General features: G+C 50.1%; 1 protein-coding gene across 2 annotated transcripts in view; it reads left to right on the top strand.

The window, feature by feature from the left end:
- The window catches only part of LOC128405527 (transducin-like enhancer protein 1), a 44,696-nt gene that overhangs the window by 14,757 nt on the left and 11,437 nt on the right, over positions 1–18,502 (top strand). For both annotated transcript variants that reach the window (XM_053372267.1, XM_053372265.1), the window contains exons 8-14: positions 8,953–9,148; positions 11,315–11,331; positions 13,092–13,196; positions 14,196–14,246; positions 15,592–15,738; positions 16,883–17,018; positions 18,040–18,221. In XM_053372267.1, coding sequence (XP_053228242.1) covers positions 8,953–9,148; positions 11,315–11,331; positions 13,092–13,196; positions 14,196–14,246; positions 15,592–15,738; positions 16,883–17,018; positions 18,040–18,221 — 834 coding nt within the window. The remainder of the gene's footprint in view (positions 1–8,952; positions 9,149–11,314; positions 11,332–13,091; positions 13,197–14,195; positions 14,247–15,591; positions 15,739–16,882; positions 17,019–18,039; positions 18,222–18,502) is intronic.

The raw sequence follows: 18,502 nt of genomic DNA, 5'->3' as shown, positions 1-18,502 counted from the left end.
GCTTCCACAGAGACCAAAAATACACTAAGATGTCACACATTAAAAACTTCCCTGAACAGGGCTGCCTTCAGATGTCTTCTGAATGTCAGGTAGTTGTTTATCTCTTTGACATCTGATGGAACGGCGTTCCACAGGGCGGGCGCCACCACTGAGAAGGCCCTCTGCCTGGTTCCCTGTAGCTTTGCTTCTCGCAATGAGGGAACCGCCAGAAGGCCCTCGGAGCTGGACCTCAGCGTCCGGGCAGAACGATGAGGGTGGAGATGCTCCTTCGGGGATACTGGACCGAGGCCGTTTAGGGCTTTAAAGGTCAGCACCAACACTTTGAATTGTGCTCGGAAACGTACTGGGAGCCAGTGTAGTTCTTTCAAGACTGCTATTATGTGGTCTCGGCGGCCGCTCCAAGTCCCCAGTCTAGCTGCCGCATTTTGGATTAGTTGTAGTTTCCGGGTCACCTTCAAAGGTAGCCCCACGTAGAGCGCATGGCAATAGTTTATAAAAATTATGCATGGGGGATACAGCAGAGGTTTTCAACCTTTTCAAGTCCACGGCTCCCTCGACCAACTACAGTGGTACCTCGGGTTACATACGCTTCAGGTTACATACGCTTCAGGTTACAGACTCCGCTAACCCAGAAATAGTGCTTCAGGTTAAGAACTATGCTTCAGGATAAGAACAGAAATCGTGCTCCGGCGGCGCGGCAGCAGCGGAGGCCCCATTAGCTAAAGCGGTGCTTCAGGTTAAGAACAATTTCAGGTTAAGTACGGACCTCCAGAACAAATTAAGTACTTAACCCGAGGTACCACTATATGTTGGACGTGGGTAAAACCTCAGCGCCTAGGACTTGCCGATCGTCAGGTCGGTGGTTCGAATCCCCGCGGCAGGGTGCGCTCCCATCGTTCGGTCCCAGCGCCTGCCAACCTAGCAGTTCGAAAGCACCCCCGGGTGCAAGTAGATAAATAGGGACCGCTTACTAGCGGGAAGGTAAACGGCGTTTCCGTGTGCTGCGCTGGCTCGCCAGATGCAGCTTGTCATGCTGGCCACATGACCCGGAAGTGTCTTCGGACAGCGCTGGCCCCCGGCCTCTTAAGTGAGATGGGCGCACAACCCCAGAGTCGGACACGACTGGCCCGTATGGGCAGGGGTACCTTTACTTTTACTTTACCACTATATGTTATTTCTGCGGCACGCGTGGGGGGGTCTCAGAGCCCAGTTATGACCGGAGAGATGGCAGTCCCTCACTCCTTTTCAAACACCCTCCCTTGTGGAGCGTTCCCACAGCCTCCCCTCTACTCCCCTCTCCTGGGGAGTCGTCTGGGCAGCTGCTGCCGACCCCCCTGGTCTCTGAGCTACCCCCCCAAGAAAGGTGCCTCCTTAAACTGCCCCACAGGGGTTTGGGACTTGCCTGCCCGTTCCCAACAGCAAGGGCTGGCAGACTGGGCTTCCTTGCCCGCTTGCTTGCTTAATCCGAGGCCGGCTCAGTTCCTGGCGCCCAGCACCCCCTGGCCAGCCCCAGACGCGCCATTCGCACGGGGAGCTTGCAGCCGGGGCTGCTGCAACAAACAGCTGTGCAAGCCTTGGGGAGACAGAGACGCCAGAGGGCATCAGAGGAAGGAAAGAGGGACAGAAGCCTGTGTTGACCACATCACCCCTGACCATCATTCTAGGCACCCCACCGAAAACCACCGGCTAGAGAAAATCTAGGACCGAGGGAACTGACCGCTGGGCGATTCAGGGCAGAGAAAATAAAGGCCCTTCTTCCTTTGGCTGGAAAGTTAGACCGTGGGAACTCGCTTCGCCACAAGGCAGCGATGGCTGCCAACTTGGGATGGCTTCAAAACAGGATTAGGCAAATTCGCCAAGCAGGGGGCTTTCGCAGTTGTAGCCGGGAAGGTTTCCAGAAACCATTTTCGGAGGGGGGGGGCGAAGTGGTCTTCTGTTTGGGACTTGCGGAAAAGGACGCTGCGCCAGACGGGCTGTTGGTCTGATCCGAGAGATTTGTAGCTCGGGGGGGGGGGGCTCCTCCTGATCTAAGAAACCTGCCCCCCCTTCTGCTCTCCAGGAGAACGAGTCACCTTGACGCTAGCCATACAAGCATTCTCTTAACCTGGAGCAGACACACGGGGTATCACTGCTATAGAAAGTTACGCAATGATGTCGACAGGCTGTCTCTGTTTATGCCCCTGAGAGGTTTTATCCACAATCGAAACCCCGCCTTTTTTCTTCTCCACCGCGCTGGGCAAATCTATGGCCAGTCTGAGACCGGTGGCCCAATATTTTTCAGGTTGGAATATTTAACACCCCCCCCCCCCGGACAAATCACCTCTGCTTGATGCAATCGCAGCATCCCTGGGAAACAGTTATCCAACTTCTGCTTTCAATACCTCCAGCATCGCCTCCTAAGGCAGCTGTCCAACAGGTCTTTATTATCATCCTTCTATTGGGTGGCGCTGTGGGTTAAACCACAGAGCCTAGGACTTGCCGATCAGAAGGTCGGCGGTTCGAATCCCCGCGATGGGGTGAGCTCCCATTGCTCGGTCCCTGCTCCTGCCAACCTAGCAGTTCGAAAGCACATAAAACTGCAAGTAGATAAATAGGTACCTCTCCGGCGGGAAGGTAAATGGCTTTTCCGTGCGCTGCTCTGGTTCGCCAGAAGCGGCTTAGTCCTGCTGGCCACATACCCGGAAGCTGTACGCCGGCTCCCTCGGCCAGTAAAGCGAGATGAGCGCCGCAACCCCAGAGTCGGCCACGACTGGACCTAATGGTCAGGGGTCCCTTTACCTTTACTTAACGGCCTTTCAGATATATTACGGATTATGTCAACACAGTGGTACCTCTGTGTCGAAAGACCGTTCGACTTCCGAAACGTTAGACAATCGAGGTGCAAAGGGCGGTCATCAAAGGCATTGGGGGAAATTGGAAAAAACACAACAGAAATCGTTCAACTTCCGAAAAGCGTTTGAAAACCAAAGCAATTACTTCCGGGTTTCCGGCGTTCGGAAACCGAAACATTCAGCTTCCGAGACGCTCGGAAACCATGGTTTTCCACCGTATAAAGAAATATATATAAACACACACCACCGATCAACACTTTTAGGTATCTAGTTCTGCTTTGTACACAGTTTTCCAGAGCAAAAATTATTTGTTAACAAGCTTATACTTCTGGATTGTAAAACGAAAACCCAGCCGCAACTCCCGAAAAGCAGTCGAAAAACCCTCAGGAGTTTTCATAACGTGACGCTTAGATTTGCACGTTAATTCCACATAGGCGTGCGTGTGTAAATGTGTTTTAACGCGCCCAAAGCGTGCTTTGTGTGTTTGTGTGTGTAGAAGATTTGGTTGCTCAAACGAGCGATGCAGAATTTGGGGATGGTGCACATTTTGAGAGGTTTTTCTGCCTGTCTGTGTGCAATTTCCTAGGTTTCATTGGCTTGCTTTTAAATGCAAACGGAATCTGATTTCTCCTGGCTCTTCTTGTGTTTCTCGCTCACGAGAGCTCAGCACGGATGCCATCCTGAATCTTACAGGGAGGGAGGGAGGAAGGGGAGCCCTTTTAAAGGTGTGTTGGCAGGGACGGCGGATTGCTCTATTGCCGCGGTTAATGAGCGGATTAGAAAAGGCTCTAACCGGAGGGACGCGGTAATGATAATGGCTGTGGGTAATTGGATTTAGCGCAAGAGGCTGGGGAGTCCGGAGTGGGACGTCTGGAACGGGGAGGAAAGGGGCACGTGATCGCGCACAGCGGCGGAAAGACTGAAACTGGAGCCGGCGAGCTCTAGGAAAGGATGGCAGATTTGTAGCTGCCGAGAAGGACTTGGCAGCAGGAGGTTTTTGTGTGTTCTGAGTGCCAGCCAGCCATGCCCTTTCCCCAAGTACCATTTTCAGGGTGCCAGCCAGCCATGCCCTTTCCCCAAGTACCATTTTCAGGGTGCCAGCCAGCCATACCCTTTCCCCAAGTACCATTTTCAGGGTGCCAGTCAGTCACGCCCTTTCCCAAACACCATTTCCAGGGTGCCAGCCAGCCACGCCCTTTCCCCAAACACCATTTCCAGGGTGCCAGCCAGCCACGCCCTTTCCCCAAGTACCATTTTCAGGGTGCCAGCCAGCCATGCCCTTTCGCCACGCACCATTTCCAGGGTGCCAGCCAGCCACGCCCTTTCCCCAAGTACCATTTTCAGGGTGCCAGCCAGCCACGCCCTTTCGCCACGCACCATTTCCAGGGTGCCAGCCAGCCACGCCCTTTCCCCAAGCACCATTTTCAGGGTGCCAGCCAGCCACGCCCTTTCGCCACGCACCATTTCCAGGGTGCCAGCCAGCCACGCCCTTTCCCCAAGTACCATTTTCAGGGTGCCAGCCAGCCATGCCCTTTCGCCACGCACCATTTCCAGGGTGCCAGCCAGCCACGCCCTTTCCCCAAGTACCATTTTCAGGGTGCCAGCCAGCCACGCCCTTTCGCCACGCACCATTTCCAGGGTGCCAGCCAGCCACGCCCTTTCCCCAAGTACCATTTTCAGGGTTCCAGCCAGCCATGCCCTTTCGCCACGCACCATTTCCAGGGTGCCAGCCAGCCACGCCCTTTCCCCAAACACCATTTTCAGGGTGCCAGCCAGCCACGCCCTTTCCCCAAACACTATTTTCAGGGTGCCAGCCAGCCACGCCCTTTCCCCAAGCACCATTTCCAGGGTGCCAGCCAGCCACGCCCTTTCCCCAAGCACCATTTTCAGGGTGCCAGCCAGCCACGCCCTTTCCCCAAACACTATTTTCAGGGTGCCAGCCAGCCATACCCTTTCCCCAAGTACCATTTCCAGGGTGCCAGCCAGCCACGCCCTTTCCCCAAACACCATTTTCAGGGTGCCAGCCAGCCACGCCCTTTCCCCAAGTACCATTTTCAGGGTTCCAGCCAGCCATGCCCTTTCGCCATGCACCATTTCCAGGGTGCCAGCCAGCCACGCCCTTTCCCCAAGTACCATTTTCAGGGTTCCAGCCAGCCATGCCCTTTCGCCACGCACCATTTCCAGGGTGCCAGCCAGCCACGCCCTTTCCCCAAGCACCATTTTCAGGGTGCCAGCCAGCCACGCCCTTTCCCCAAACACTATTTTCAGGGTGCCAGCCAGCCACGCCCTTTCCCCAAGCACCATTTCCAGGGTGCCAGCCAGCCACGCCCTTTCCCCAAGCACCATTTCCAGGGTGCCAGCCAGCCACGCCCTTTCCCCAAACACTATTTTCAGGGTGCCAGCCAGCCATACCCTTTCCCCAAGTACCATTTCCAGGGTGCCAGCCAGCCACGCCCTTTCCCCAAGCACCATTTCCAGGGTGCCAGCCAGCCACGCCCTTTCCCCAAACACCATTTTCAGGGTGCCAGCCAGCCACGCCCTTTCCCCAAACACCATTTTCAGGGTGCCAGCCAGCCACGCCCTTTCCCCAAGCACCATTTCCAGGGTGCCAGCCAGCCACGCCCTTTCCCCAAACACCATTTTCAGGGTGCCAGCCAGCCACGCCCTTTCCCCAAACACCATTTTCAGGGTTCCAGCCAGCCAGCCACGCCCTTTCCCCAAACACCATTTTCAGGGTGCCAGCCAGCCAGCCACGCCCTTTCCCCAAACACCATTTTCAGGGTGCCAGCCAGCCATACCCTTTCCCCAAGCACCATTTTCAGGGTGCCAGCCAGCCGTCCCTTTCCCCAAGTATCTCTCTTCAAAAGCGCTGCATTTTCAGGGTGCCAGCCAGCCGTACCTTTTCCCCAAACCATCATCATCAGGATTATCTAGGCCAACCCCCTGCAATGCAGGAATATTCAACTGCCCCATGAGGGGATTCGAACCTGCAACCGTGGTCTTATCGGCACCATACGCCAAACAACTCAGCTTATAATTATAATTCCACTTCTCCCCCTTCAAGGAGCTCAAAGGGGAGTGCACATTATTCCCACACACACACCGTCCTTATTGGCTGTGGGCAGGATTCCTGCATTGCGTGGGGCTGGAATGGATGACCTTTGAGGTCCCCGCCGACCCTATAATCCTTTGATTCAGTTCCCACAGCAACCCTGTGAGGTAGGCTTATGCTGCCATTTACTGGCCTTGTGCCGAGGCACTTGAGCTTCATAGCCAAGTAAGGATTCGAACCCTGGGTCTCCCAGATCATATCCGGCGCTCTAACCACTAAGCCACACTGCCTCCCAGGGGTGTGGAGAGGAGAGAGATTGCTCATCTCCTTCGCTCCTTAACTCCCTCCTTGTAAACAACAACCATGCGTGCTAAAGAAACTGGGTCACCTTCCCTTTCTTGAGCCTTTTAAATTAAATATGGCCCGTTCGTTCTGTTATGAAGGAAAGAAAACACTTTTTTTTTTAAAAAAGGAACCAATCGGAACGGCTGCCTCACAGGTTAACCACGTTACCGCAAACCAATTCCCCGCTCGGGATTTCTGCAACCGCCACTCGGAGCTGTTTCCATTCTCTCACTGTCTTTCAACGCACCGAAGAAAAATTATAATGATTTTATTATTTTTGCCCGGCCTGGGTTGCCCCAGCCATTCAAACAGACACCCCCTTTTTAAAAAAAACAACCTCTTTTCCACAATTTTATTTTAAGAATAACTCTGGTACTCTCTGAATACTAAGCAGAGAGGGACGCTGTCCAGTCTGTGTTCTTTGCCTTTGCACTGTGTGATAGCAACGTTTTCCTCTACCCTCCCTGTTCCTTTTCCCGTTCTGGTTCACCCAGAATCCTTTGTGCCTCCCGGATCGAGGGAAGCGATTGTTGTTTAGTCGTGTCCGCCTCTTGGTGACCCCCTGGACCAGAGCACACCAGGCACTCCTGTCTTCCACTGCCTCCCGCAGTTTGGTCAAACTCATGCTGGTCTCTTCGAGAACACTGTCCCACCATCTCGTCCTCTGTCGTCCCCTTCTCCTTGTACCTCCATCTTTCCCAACATCAGGGTCTTTTCCAGGGAGTCTTCTCCTGAGGTGGCCAAAGTCTTGGAGCCTCAGCTTCAGGATCTGTCCTTCCAGTGAGCACTCAGGGCTGATTTCCTTCCGAATGGAGAGGTTTGATCTTCTTGCAGTCCATGGGACTCTCAAGAGTCTCCTCCAGCACCAGAATTCAAAAGCATCCGTTCTCCGGCGATCAGCCTTCTTTATGGTCCAGCTCTCACTTCCATACATCACTCCTGGGAAAACCATAGCTTGAACTATACGGACCTTTGTTGGCAAGGTGATGTCTCTGCTTTTTAAGATGCTGTCTAGGTTTGTCATTGCTTTTCACCCAAGAGAGGGAAGTGATCGTCCCACTCTATTCTGCCTAATGTCGGAGTCCTGGGTACGGTTTTGGGCACCACAATTTAAGAAGGATGTTGACAAGCTGGAATGTGTTCAGAGGAGGGAGGCCAGGACGATCAATGGTTTGGAAACCGAGCCTGATGAGGAACGGTCGAAGGAGCTGGATATGTTTAGCCTGGGAAAGAGGAGACCGAGAAGAGAGCCATCTTCAAATATCTTAAGGGAAGAAAGAGCCAGCTGGTTTTCTCCTCTTCCGGAGAAAGGAGATTCTGATGAAACATCAGGAAGAACTTTCTGCACGAATTTTAATAGCCCAAAAATGGAAAACACAAGAATTACCATCTGTAGAAGAATGGCAGATGATGGACTTTATGGAGCTGGCTGATCTCACCGGAAGAATCCGCGACCAGAAGGAAGAGGAATATCAAGAAGATTGGAATAAATTATTTGAATAAATATTGTAATATTAAAGATTTGTAATTACTTGAAAGAACTAAACTGGCCTAGGGTTAAATTAGGATTAAATAAATAAATGAGAAATAGAACGATAATAAAATTTAGGAAATTTGATTATAATTGGAATATTGTTTTTTTAACAATGATATTGGAAAACTGCTACATTTAGTTACAAGGAAATTCAGTTGGAAGAGACTAGAGGAAGTCAAGCAAAATGTTTATGAAATTGGAAGTCTAAATAATTATTTTTTTTACTGTATATGTGTATGTGGTTGTATTCTTGGTTATTCCTTGGTTTCTTTGTCCTATTTCACTTCTTTCTTTTATTTTTATTTTTTTACTTTTCTTATTTTACTTTTGTTTTATAGAAGTAATGTGTTTGTATGAAAATCAATAAATATTATTGGAGGGGAAAAAACTTTCTGAAAGTAAGAGTTGTTTGACAGCGGAACAGACTCCCAGTTGAAGCGGTGAACTCTCCTTCCTTGGAGGTTTTTAAGCAGAGGTTGGACGGCTGTCTCTCATGGATGCTTGCGCTGAGATGCCTTCATTGCAGGGGGTTGGTCTAGATGACCGCTGGGGTCCCTTCCAGCTCCCTGGTCCTGTGCATAGCTGTCAAGCGTCACCTATTTGGCGGGACAGTCCCTTATCCCAGCGCCGTGTCCCGCTGCTGTCCCTTATTGATGATGTCCCTTAAATTTCCCGGGTTTCAAAGGAAGCAGCTCCTCTCCCTCCCTCCCTCCCTGCCGGCCAGCCAGGGAGGAGGGAGGCTCCAACTGTGTTGCTCGGCTGCGTTGCTCACCCAATAAGGAGTCTAACAACGACTGGGGGGTGGAGCTTGCATGCCTTGTGCTGATCAACTCGGCCGCCTTGCCTGGGGACTCGCCTTTGCTCAGCGCTTCCCAGCGGAGAGGTGACGGTGGTTTTCCTTGCTGCATCCCCTTTGCCGGGTTGCTGCGCTGTGGGAACCACCGCTTGAGGCTTCGTTTGGCTGCTGGCTGGGCTTTCTGCCTTTGGCTCGGAGGGGCTCAGAAGTCGAACCTCCCTGTGCTCTGAAAATCCCTTATTTTGGCAGCTGATCCCTTATTTTCGAGGCTGCTGATCCCTTATTTTCGAAGCTGCTGGTCCCTTATTTTCAAATCTGTAAGTTGACAGCTATGGTCCTGTGATTCTACATTTGGTCCCCCCCCTTCTATAAACCCCCTTCTGTCTCCTCGCAGCATCAACTCCAAGCTCAGCACCTTTCGCACCACGCGCCGCCCATCCCACTGACCCCTCACCCATCCGGCATGCAGCCGGGCAGTCTGGCTACCTTGGGCAGCGCATCTGGCCTGCTGGCGTTGTCTGGAGTGCTGGGCGCCCAAGCCCAGCTCCTTGCCAAGGACGACCGAGGTCTTCTCGACACGGACCACAGAGGTACCAAAGTCTAACCTTTCCTCTCTTTTTTTAAAAAAATAATTTTTATTAAGTACAAATTAGGAAACATACCTTGTGGCTGAGTGGGAGGATTTGAACCCAAGTCCCAGTCCCACGCTCTAACCCAGTGGTTTCCAACGTGGGTGCTAGCACCCCCTGGAGGCAGATTACCTGGGGGGTGCTAAGAGTCGGGTTTGTGTGTGTAAATACCGTATTTTTTGCTCTGTAAGACTCACTTTTTCCCTCCTAAAAAGTAAGGGGAAATGTGTGTGCGTCTTATGGAGCGAATGCAGGCTGCACAGCTATCCCAGAAGCCAGAACAGCAAGAGGAATTGCTGCTTTCAGTGCGCAGCGATCCCTCTTGCTGTTCTGGCTTCTGGGATTCAGAATATTTTTTTTCTTGTTTTCCTCCTCCAAAAACTAGGTGCGTCTTTTGGTCTGGTGCGTCTTATAGAGTGAAAAATACGGTACATATTTACAACAAAAGAAAAAGAAAATAGATATAACCAAGGGGAAAAATGAGATAATACTTTGTCTCTTTTCATATTTACAGTTACAGTGGTGCCCCGCAAGACGAAATTAATTCGTTCCGTGAGTTTTTTTGTCTTGCGGTTTTTTCGTCTTGCGAGGCACGGTTTCCGACGAAGGTTTTGAAAAGCTGCAAAAAGCACCAAAGTGCTTCAAAAACCTCAAAAAAGGCTACCGCACCGCGTGCTAAGAGTTGCTCCTCGAAGTTACAGTTTTGTAACGTTTTTAAGTAAAAGGAAACAAACTTGCAAGACGTTTTTTTTCCGTCTTGCAAAGCAAGCCCATAGGGAAATGCGTCTTGCGAAGCAGCTCCGAAAACGAAAAACTCTTTCGTCTTGCGAGTTTTTCGTCTTCCGAGGCATTCGTCTTGCGAGGTACCACTGTATTTATACCTCTATAAAATGCTATTCACAATAAAGGAGTGAAATGAAAGATTAAGATATCAGAAAAAAAGGAACATAGAAAAAATAAAGAAGTAAAAGAAAAAGATCATAGGTGAAATTTTTTAAAGTTGATAATATTCACTATACATAGCCGTTTCCCATCTATATTTATATTCAATTGTATAATTTCATCTTGTCCTTATCTACCTTAAATAAAGTGGGGTTTTTTTAAAAAAGACTTCCACCGTTTGGCTCACGCGTTTTTAATAATCCGTTCGTTAGATCCTCTGTTCTTCATATTTTAACCTTTCCTTTGGCACGGGTTCCGACGGCCCAGTGCGCTGTCTCCAACAGAGGACAGCCAGCCCGGACTCGGTTCAGCTAGGCAGGAAAGCCGACTGCCTGGCCTTCTCTGTGCTTGTTCTATGTTTTCCTGTCCCCCAAAGGTAGACTGCTCCTGTACGTGGTGGTTTTTTTTCCTCCTGCTCTCATGGCCAATCGCTGCCGCTTGCCGTGAACTAAGCGGTTAGGCGAAGGTGGTACATGGTGGGAGCTTTAATAATAATAATAATAATAATAATATTTATATCCTGCCCTCCCCAGCCAAAGCCGGGCTCAGAGTGGCTAACAACAGTAAAATAATAAAATAAATAAAATAATAATAATAATAAATTGCCAAGTTCAGTTTTCAAAAACGGGTGTATCGTTTTAAAAACGAAAGCCACAAAACTTTCAACTTTGTTTTGGAATGGCAGGAACAAGTTACGCAGCGGTCTTATCTTTCTCGAATGCAAAAGATAGGCACCTTATTAATTTTGAGTAATCTTGTCAGGGGGGTGTGTGTAAACCATGGGTAGGCAAACTAAGGCCCGGGGGCCGGATCCGGCCCAATCGCCTTCTCAATCCGGCCCGTGGACAGTCCGGGAATCAGCGTGTTTTTACATGAGTAGAATGTGTCCTTTTATCTAAAATGCATCTCTGGATTATAGATGATAGATAGATAGATAGATAGATAGATAGATAGATAGATAGATAGATAGATAGATATAGATAGATAGATGATAGATAGATAGATGATAGATGATAGATAAATATAATATAATATTATTTTAACATTTTGCTCACAAATATCAATTCTGCTGTTATTTCCCTGTGTGCATGCCTCCACCATTGTGGCTGTTTTTGAGATACTGAAATTTCTCTCTCTCTCTCTCCATCCTTTCCCTGTTGCTGATCCGCGTTGCCATGGCGACAGAGAGAGACCCGGGTCCCGTAAGTCTCTTTTTTTCCTCCCACCCCTTCCCTTCCATTCTTCAATCCTTCACTACCAACCCCCCCCCAATTGTTTAGCCGTACGGACGCCCCTTTCCTTTCCCCCCACCCTTCGCTCGAGAAATCACTTCTAAACAGAGAGAGATGATTAATTTTTTGGAGGGGAGGGGGGTGCGTTTTGGAGAGTGTCTGGGTTTCTCTCTCCCCCCCCCCCCGCTTTATTTTATTTTTACAGCTCTGTATGTGTTTGGAGCTGGGGTGGGGGGGAGAGATGGAGAAGAATGAGTGGGAAAAGCCCGTCGAACAAAACATTTGCTGTAAAGGGTTTGGGAGGCAGCCAATTTGCGCTTTTGAAAATAATGTTTGTGTGTGTGTCCCCCCCCTGTTTTTTCCCCTGGGTGGGGGGTATTGAGCATTTGACACACACCCCTTCTCGTTGTGTGGGGGCACCCAAAGCTTGTTGCCCCATCCAATTTGGGTTTCCTTATTTCTATATATAGATTTATTTATTTAATCGTTTTGTCAATACAGACATCAACCACAAAAAACACATACAACAAAAACCACAATAACACAATTTAACAATTCAGGTTTGAGTACTGATATACCTATAACTAGGGACGCAGGTGGCGCTGTGGGTTAAACCACAGAGCCTAGGGCTTGCCGATCAGAAGGTCGGCGGTTCGAATCCCCGCAACGACGGGGTGAGCGCCTGTCGCTCGGTCCCTGCTCCTGCCAACCTAGCAGTTCGAAAGCACGTCAAAGTGCAAGTAGATAAACAGGTACTGCTCCGGCAGGAAGGTAAACGGCATTTCCATGCGCTGCTCTGGTTCGCCAGAAGCGGCTTAGTCCTGCTGGCCACATGACCCGGAAGCTGTACGCCGGCTCCCTCGGCCAATAAAGCGAGATGAGCGCCACAATCCCAGAGTCGGCCACGACTGGACCTAATGGTCAGGGGTCCCTTTACCTTTTATACCTATAACTACACCCTTTTAACAATATTTCCCCATCTCTCCTCCATCTACTTCCCGCCTTATTGCTTAAATATTCCTTCCAGATTTCTTCATATTTATCCATTCTTAATTTGCGTCGTTATGCGATTCGTTCATACGTAACTTGTCTGTCCGTATTGTCAATCCATGGGCTCAATGGGATTTTTGGGTGACTCTTCCAATTCATCAAAACAAGTCTTTTTTGCTTCTAATATGGCACGGTACATCCATTTTTTTTGACCCCTTGTAATCTCCCACGTTTCCGGTATATATACTGTATTTTTCGCTTTATAAGACGCACCAGACCACAAGACGCACCTAGTTTTTGGAGGAGGAAAACAAGGAAAAACATATTCTGAATCCCAGAAGCCAGAACAGCAAGAGGGATCGCTGCGCAGTGAAAGCAGCAATCCCTCTTGCTGTTCTGGCTTCTGGGATAGCTGCGCAGCCTGCATTCGCTCCGTAAGACGCACACACATTTCCCCTTGCTTTTTAGGAGGGAAAAAGTGAGTCTTGTAGAGCAAAAAATACAGTATATATATTTGGGGGACGCAGGTGCTGGTGCCAAAATATCAGGATAGACAAAAGGAAGGCATTCTTTGAGCAGTTCAACTATGGAACTCACTGCTGGGTGAGCTCAGGTGTCTTCTAAAAATTGGATAGATGTTTATTTCCTTGACGTCTGATGGGAGGGCTTTTCACGGGGAGGGCAGGTGCAGCGACTGAAATACTGAAACAGACACTTGCTTCTTTTACCTCCTTCCCCAGAGCTCCTTAGCGCTATCCAACGGGGAGCGAATGCGAGCCATTTCGGAGTATCTGAGCAGCAGCAAAAAGAGGAAAACGGAAGAGAAGGAATATGCCACAGATTACGTACGGCGGGCTGGGTTTGGGGGCTTGGGGAATGGAAAACTAGGCACGCACCGCAGTGACAATTACAGGGGTACCTTGGTTCTCAAACTTAATCCGTTCCGGAAGTCCGTTCCAAAACCAAAGCGTTCCAAAACCATAGGAAGTAATGCAAAATGGATCAATCCGTCCCAGACTTTTAAAAACAACCCCTTAATCAGCAATTTAACATGAATTTTACTATCCAACGAGACCATTGATCCCTAAAATGAAAGCAATAATCCATGTGCTGCACAGTTGAGTACTTAATTCGTTCCGGAGGTCCGTTCTTAACCTGAAACTGTTCTTAACCTGAAGCACCACTTTAGCTAATGGGGCCTCCTGCTGCTGCCGCCCTGCCGGAGCCCAATTCCTGTTCTTATCCTGAAGCAAAGTTCTTAACGTGAAGCACTATTTCTGGGTTAGCGGAGTGTGTAACCTGAAGCGTATGTAACCCGAGGTACCACTGTACTATAAAGTAAATAAGACAGTATTGTAGATGATAAAAATTAAAATCATTTTTTTTTCTTACCTGCACTGATGATAATCATTGTTTTGATGGGGGGCTTTTATCCATTTCCGCAGACACACAGTCAATCAATCAATCAGTAGCTGAACTGGGTTCCACACAGTCATGAAAACAAATTAACTGAAAAAGCCCCCAAAACGCAAAATAAATAGCAAAAACAAAAGCCGTTCCGGAAGTCCGTTTGACTTACGAAATGTTTGAAAACCAAGGCACAGCTTCTGATTGGTTCAGGCGCCCTGGAAACAATAGCCGACAGCCGCACCGGATGTTCGGCTTCTGAAAAACGTTCGAAAACTGGAACACTTCCAGGTTTTCTGCGTCTGGGAACCAAGGCGTTTGAGAACTAAGGTGCCGCTGTAATTGCACATTTATTGAAAGTATTTAGTTTAACAAATCCACAGAGCTGGTTTTGGGGGAGACTTTCATAGCCTTCGTTTCCTCCCTTTTCATTACAGGGCAGCGACGGAGACAAGAGCGAGGAAAATTTGGTGGTTGACGAGCTTTGCGTGCGTATAATAGAACTTATCACGGGCGTATAGATATTTCCAAGTTAATGACAGTAGGCTATGGTCTGTGGGTTCAACCACAGAGCCTAGGACTTGCCAATCAGAAAGTCGATGGTTCAAATCCCCGCAATGACGGGGTGAGCTCCCGTTGCTCAGTCCCTGCTCCTGCCGACCCAGCAGTTCGAAAGCATGTCAAAGTGCAAGTAGATAAATAGGTACCACTCTAGCAGGAAGGTAAATGGCGTTTCCGTGCACTGCTCTGGTTCGCCAGAAGTGGCTTAGTCATGCTGACCACATGACCCGGCAGCTGCTCAGCCACTAAAACGAGATGAGCGCCGCAACCCCAGAGTCGGCCATGACTGGACCTAATGGTCAGGGGTCCCTTTACCTTTTAAATTGGGACGGAGGAGGGAACTCCCTCCTCAGGCTTGAAGGAAGGCTGGGACAGGAATTGTGATAACCAAATGGGTTCTCTTCCACCCTACATTGTCCCTGGCCTCCATGTCGTCTTATAGGAACCCCGATCCTCTGGAGCAAATTTTGGGGAGTAGGGGTCACAGGCTGAAACTAATAATAATAAGAAAATAATATTTTTTTATTTATACCCCGCCCTTCCGGTTCAAAAACCGGGCTCAGGGCGGCTAACGACAAATTTAAAACGCTTTAAAACACTTAATTATAAAAGCAGCGTAAAATACGGTATAAAAACGTGAATAACAATAAAAATAAAAAGTCAATCAGATGATCCCCAGGGCTAGCTGGCTGAATTGGTCCTACTTGGGCCAGCGAGGAGGCCAGGGGAGAATTAGCTGTGGGATCCAGAGCGGGTGATTGTCATAAAAGCGGAGGGGGAGGGAAATAAAAGCTCAGGCTGAATTCAAATTAAACTAGAAGGGGGTTAGTCCCGCTTCACAAGCCAAAGCCCAGTTTGCTCGTTCGAGGCACCAATATTGGCTACTGAGAATTTTGTTTGAGGTCTGCAGAAAGCAGATACCTGAACAGGAATTATTTACCGTATTTTTCGCTCCAGACCACTAGACGCACCTAGTTTTTGGAGGAGGAAAACAAGAAAAAAATATTCTGAATCTCAGAAGCCAGAACAGCAAGAGGGATCGCTGCGCAGCTAAAGCAGCAATCCCTCTTGCTGTTCCGGCTTCTGGGACAGCTGCGCAGCCTGCATTCGCTCCATAAGACGCCCACACATTTCCCCTTACTTTTTAGGAGGGAAAAAGTGAGTCACATAGAGCAAAAAGTACGGTAGTTGGAAAGGACCTCTGATACCTCTCTCTCTCTCTCTCTCTCTCTCTCTCTCTCTGTGTGTGTGTTTCTGTTTTCCCCACACCAGGATCCTTCCTCCCCGCACAGCGTCAATTCCTTCTCCTCCCGGGAAAACGGGGTCGATAAAATCTCCCTGCAGAGGAAGGAATCCATGCAACTCAGTCCCACATCTTGTAGCTCCTCCCCACCCCGGATCACCAAGGAGGTGGTCACGGTACGTGCGTAATTTCGGGGGATCTATACCTTCCTGCGTTCCGGGGATCCAGGGAGCATTTTTTGGGGGGGGGAGCCCCGACAATTGAGGCACAGAGCAGCCCATTCTCGTCCTGTTTCCACGAATGTCTGGGCTTTGTTTGATGGATTTCGTACGTTTATATGCCGCTTAGAGTAGGAAAACAACCTCGCAGGTAAACTGGTCCCGACTTGCGAAGGGCTTTACACACTGATAGTGACACCTTGAACCTTGAAAACAACATAAGAGTCCAGCAGAGGCGGTCGGGACAGACGGTCCTTCAGATGTTCAAAGCTCACCATGTTTGGTGCCTCCGGCTAATGATTACATTATATTTATAATATGATAAATTTGCTTTCATCAAATTACGAAGCCACAGTAAAGCATAAAACCTTAAAAGCTTCCCTGTACAAGACTGCCTTCAGATGTCTTCTAAAAGCCCATGCCCTTGTTTATTTCCTTGACATCTAATGGGAGGGTGCCACTACCGAGAAGGCGCTGCCACCTCACGTCATAGCTGTCAACCGTCCCTTATTTGGCGGGAAAGTCCCTTATCCCAGCGCCGTGTCCCGCTGCTGTCCCTTATTGATGATGTCCCTTAAATTTCCCGGGTTTCAAAGGAAGCAGCTCCTCTCCCTGCCGGCCAGGGAGGAGGGAGGCTCCAACTGTGTTGCTAAGAAGGACTGGGGGGTGGAGCTTGCATGCCTTGTGCTGATCAAATCGGTCACGTTGCCTGGGGACTCGCCTTTGCTCAGCGCTTCCCAGCGGAGAGGTGACGGTGGTTTTCCTTGCTGCATCCCCTTTGCCGGGTTGCTGCGCTGTGGGAACCACCGCTTGAGGCTTCGTTTGGCTGCTGGTTGACTAAAATCCCTTATTTTGGCTGATCCCTTATTTTCGAGGCTGCTGGTCCCTTATTTTCAAATCTGTAAGTTGACAGCTATGCCTCACGTCTCGCAGAGACACAACCACCAGAAGACACACACACACCCCGAGCTAGACCTCAGTTGTCTTTGTGATTTTTTCTTTTAAGAGTGGGAAGGACTTTGTCCGCTCTCCCCGAGCTTCTCAAAGAAAGGGATAGGGCAGAGGTGTAAATAAATGAAATTAAAGCAGTAATACCTTCCAGGTAGAGAAAGCGGGCACCCCCGGTTTGAAGTCCAGCACCCCGACTTCCCAAGGCGAAGGGACGGCACAGGGATCCTCCAGCAGCAGCACGCCCCAGCTCCGTCCAGGGGTCGCGAAGCAGACGGTGGAATCTCTCGGTAATTTGGGGGAGATCGGAAGCGGGTCTGTGATTTGGGCAGGGTAGAGTGGGGAGGTGTGTGAACTGCTGTCAAACTGGCTTTTTCTTCCTATAGAAATAAGGTTGTAAGGCTGTCGTCACGCTGCAGTTCCTGCGGCCGCCAGTAGGGGGCCACCCCAACTCCAGTGTGACGAGCAGCAGGCAGGAGAGAGAGAAAGCAAGCAGGGCAGGGAGCCCAGGCAAACTTTTTAATGGAGGAGGACGCAGAGTCGCTGTGTACTTCACAGAGCGGCAAAAGCGCTTCACAAGAACAGCTTGCTAAACTGCTTTGTGAAGCACTCGCCAAATTAAACCTCGCTGCGGACATGTTTAATGGAGTGCTTATTATTATATCCTAATAATCAATTGCGGGATTCGGGTGGTGCTGTGGGTTAAACCACAGAGCCTAGGGCTTGCCGATCAGAAGGTCGGCGGTTCGAATCCCTTCAACAGGGTGAACTCCCATTGCTCGGTCCCTGCTCCTGCCAACCTAGCAGTTCAAAAACACGCCAAAGTGCAAGTAGATAAATAGGTACCACTCTGGCAGGAAGGTAAATGGCGTTTCCATGCGCTGCTCTGGTTCGCCCGGAAGCCGTACGCCGGCTCCCTCAGCCAATAAGCGAGATGAGCGCCGCAACCCCAGAGTCGGTCACGACTGAACCTAATGGTCAGGGGTCCTTTCACAGCGTACAGCTTCCGGGTCATGTGGCCAGCAGGACTAAGCCGCTTCTGGCGAACCAGAGCAGCGCACAGAAACGCCGTTTACCTTCCCGCTGGAGCAGTACCTATTGATCTACTTGCACTTTGACGTGCTTTCAAACTGCTAGGTGGGCAGGAGCAGGGACCGAGCAACAGGAGCTCAGCCCATCGCAATGGATTCAAGCCGCCGACCTTCTGATCGGCAAGTCCTAGGCTCTGTGGTTTAACCCACAGCGCCACCCGCGTCCCACCCCTTTACCTTTATCTCTCACCTATTCCTTAATCCTTTTCTTCCACTTCAGCCCTGAGCCTGCGAAATCCACTTACGGTCCAGAGCTCCTACCAAGCCGCCTTCAACGTGGCGCACGCGTCTGTCAACGGCGACATGGCGAGCGCGGGGCCTTACGCAGGGCTGCACCTGGTAACCCCCCAGCTCAATGGGGCAGCGGTCGTGGGGGCCGCCAGCTACGGGCGCTCCCCTCTGGTGAGTGTTTTGGCCGTTGGGGCTTAGGGAAACGACAGGGGGCTGCGCTATGCTGAGCCAGACCCTTGCTCCATGTAGCGCAGTGCTGCCTACACAGGCTGGCAGCATCTCTCCAACATTTCTGGCAGGGGGAATGTGCTCGGCCCAGCCTATAGATGCTGTGGATTGAGCCTGCCAAATGAGCCACCGCACTTCCTCAAAGCAAAATACAAGGTTCTAGTTCTCAAGTATCTGAATGAAAGCTAAGTCCTACCTGAGTCGAAGCCCATCTAGACCAGTGC

The sequence above is a fragment of the Podarcis raffonei genome, chromosome 18 (genome assembly GCF_027172205.1).
Source record: "Podarcis raffonei isolate rPodRaf1 chromosome 18, rPodRaf1.pri, whole genome shotgun sequence".
Lineage (NCBI taxonomy): Eukaryota > Metazoa > Chordata > Lepidosauria > Squamata > Lacertidae > Podarcis > Podarcis raffonei.
This window is presented reverse-complemented; position numbering and strand designations above follow the sequence as displayed.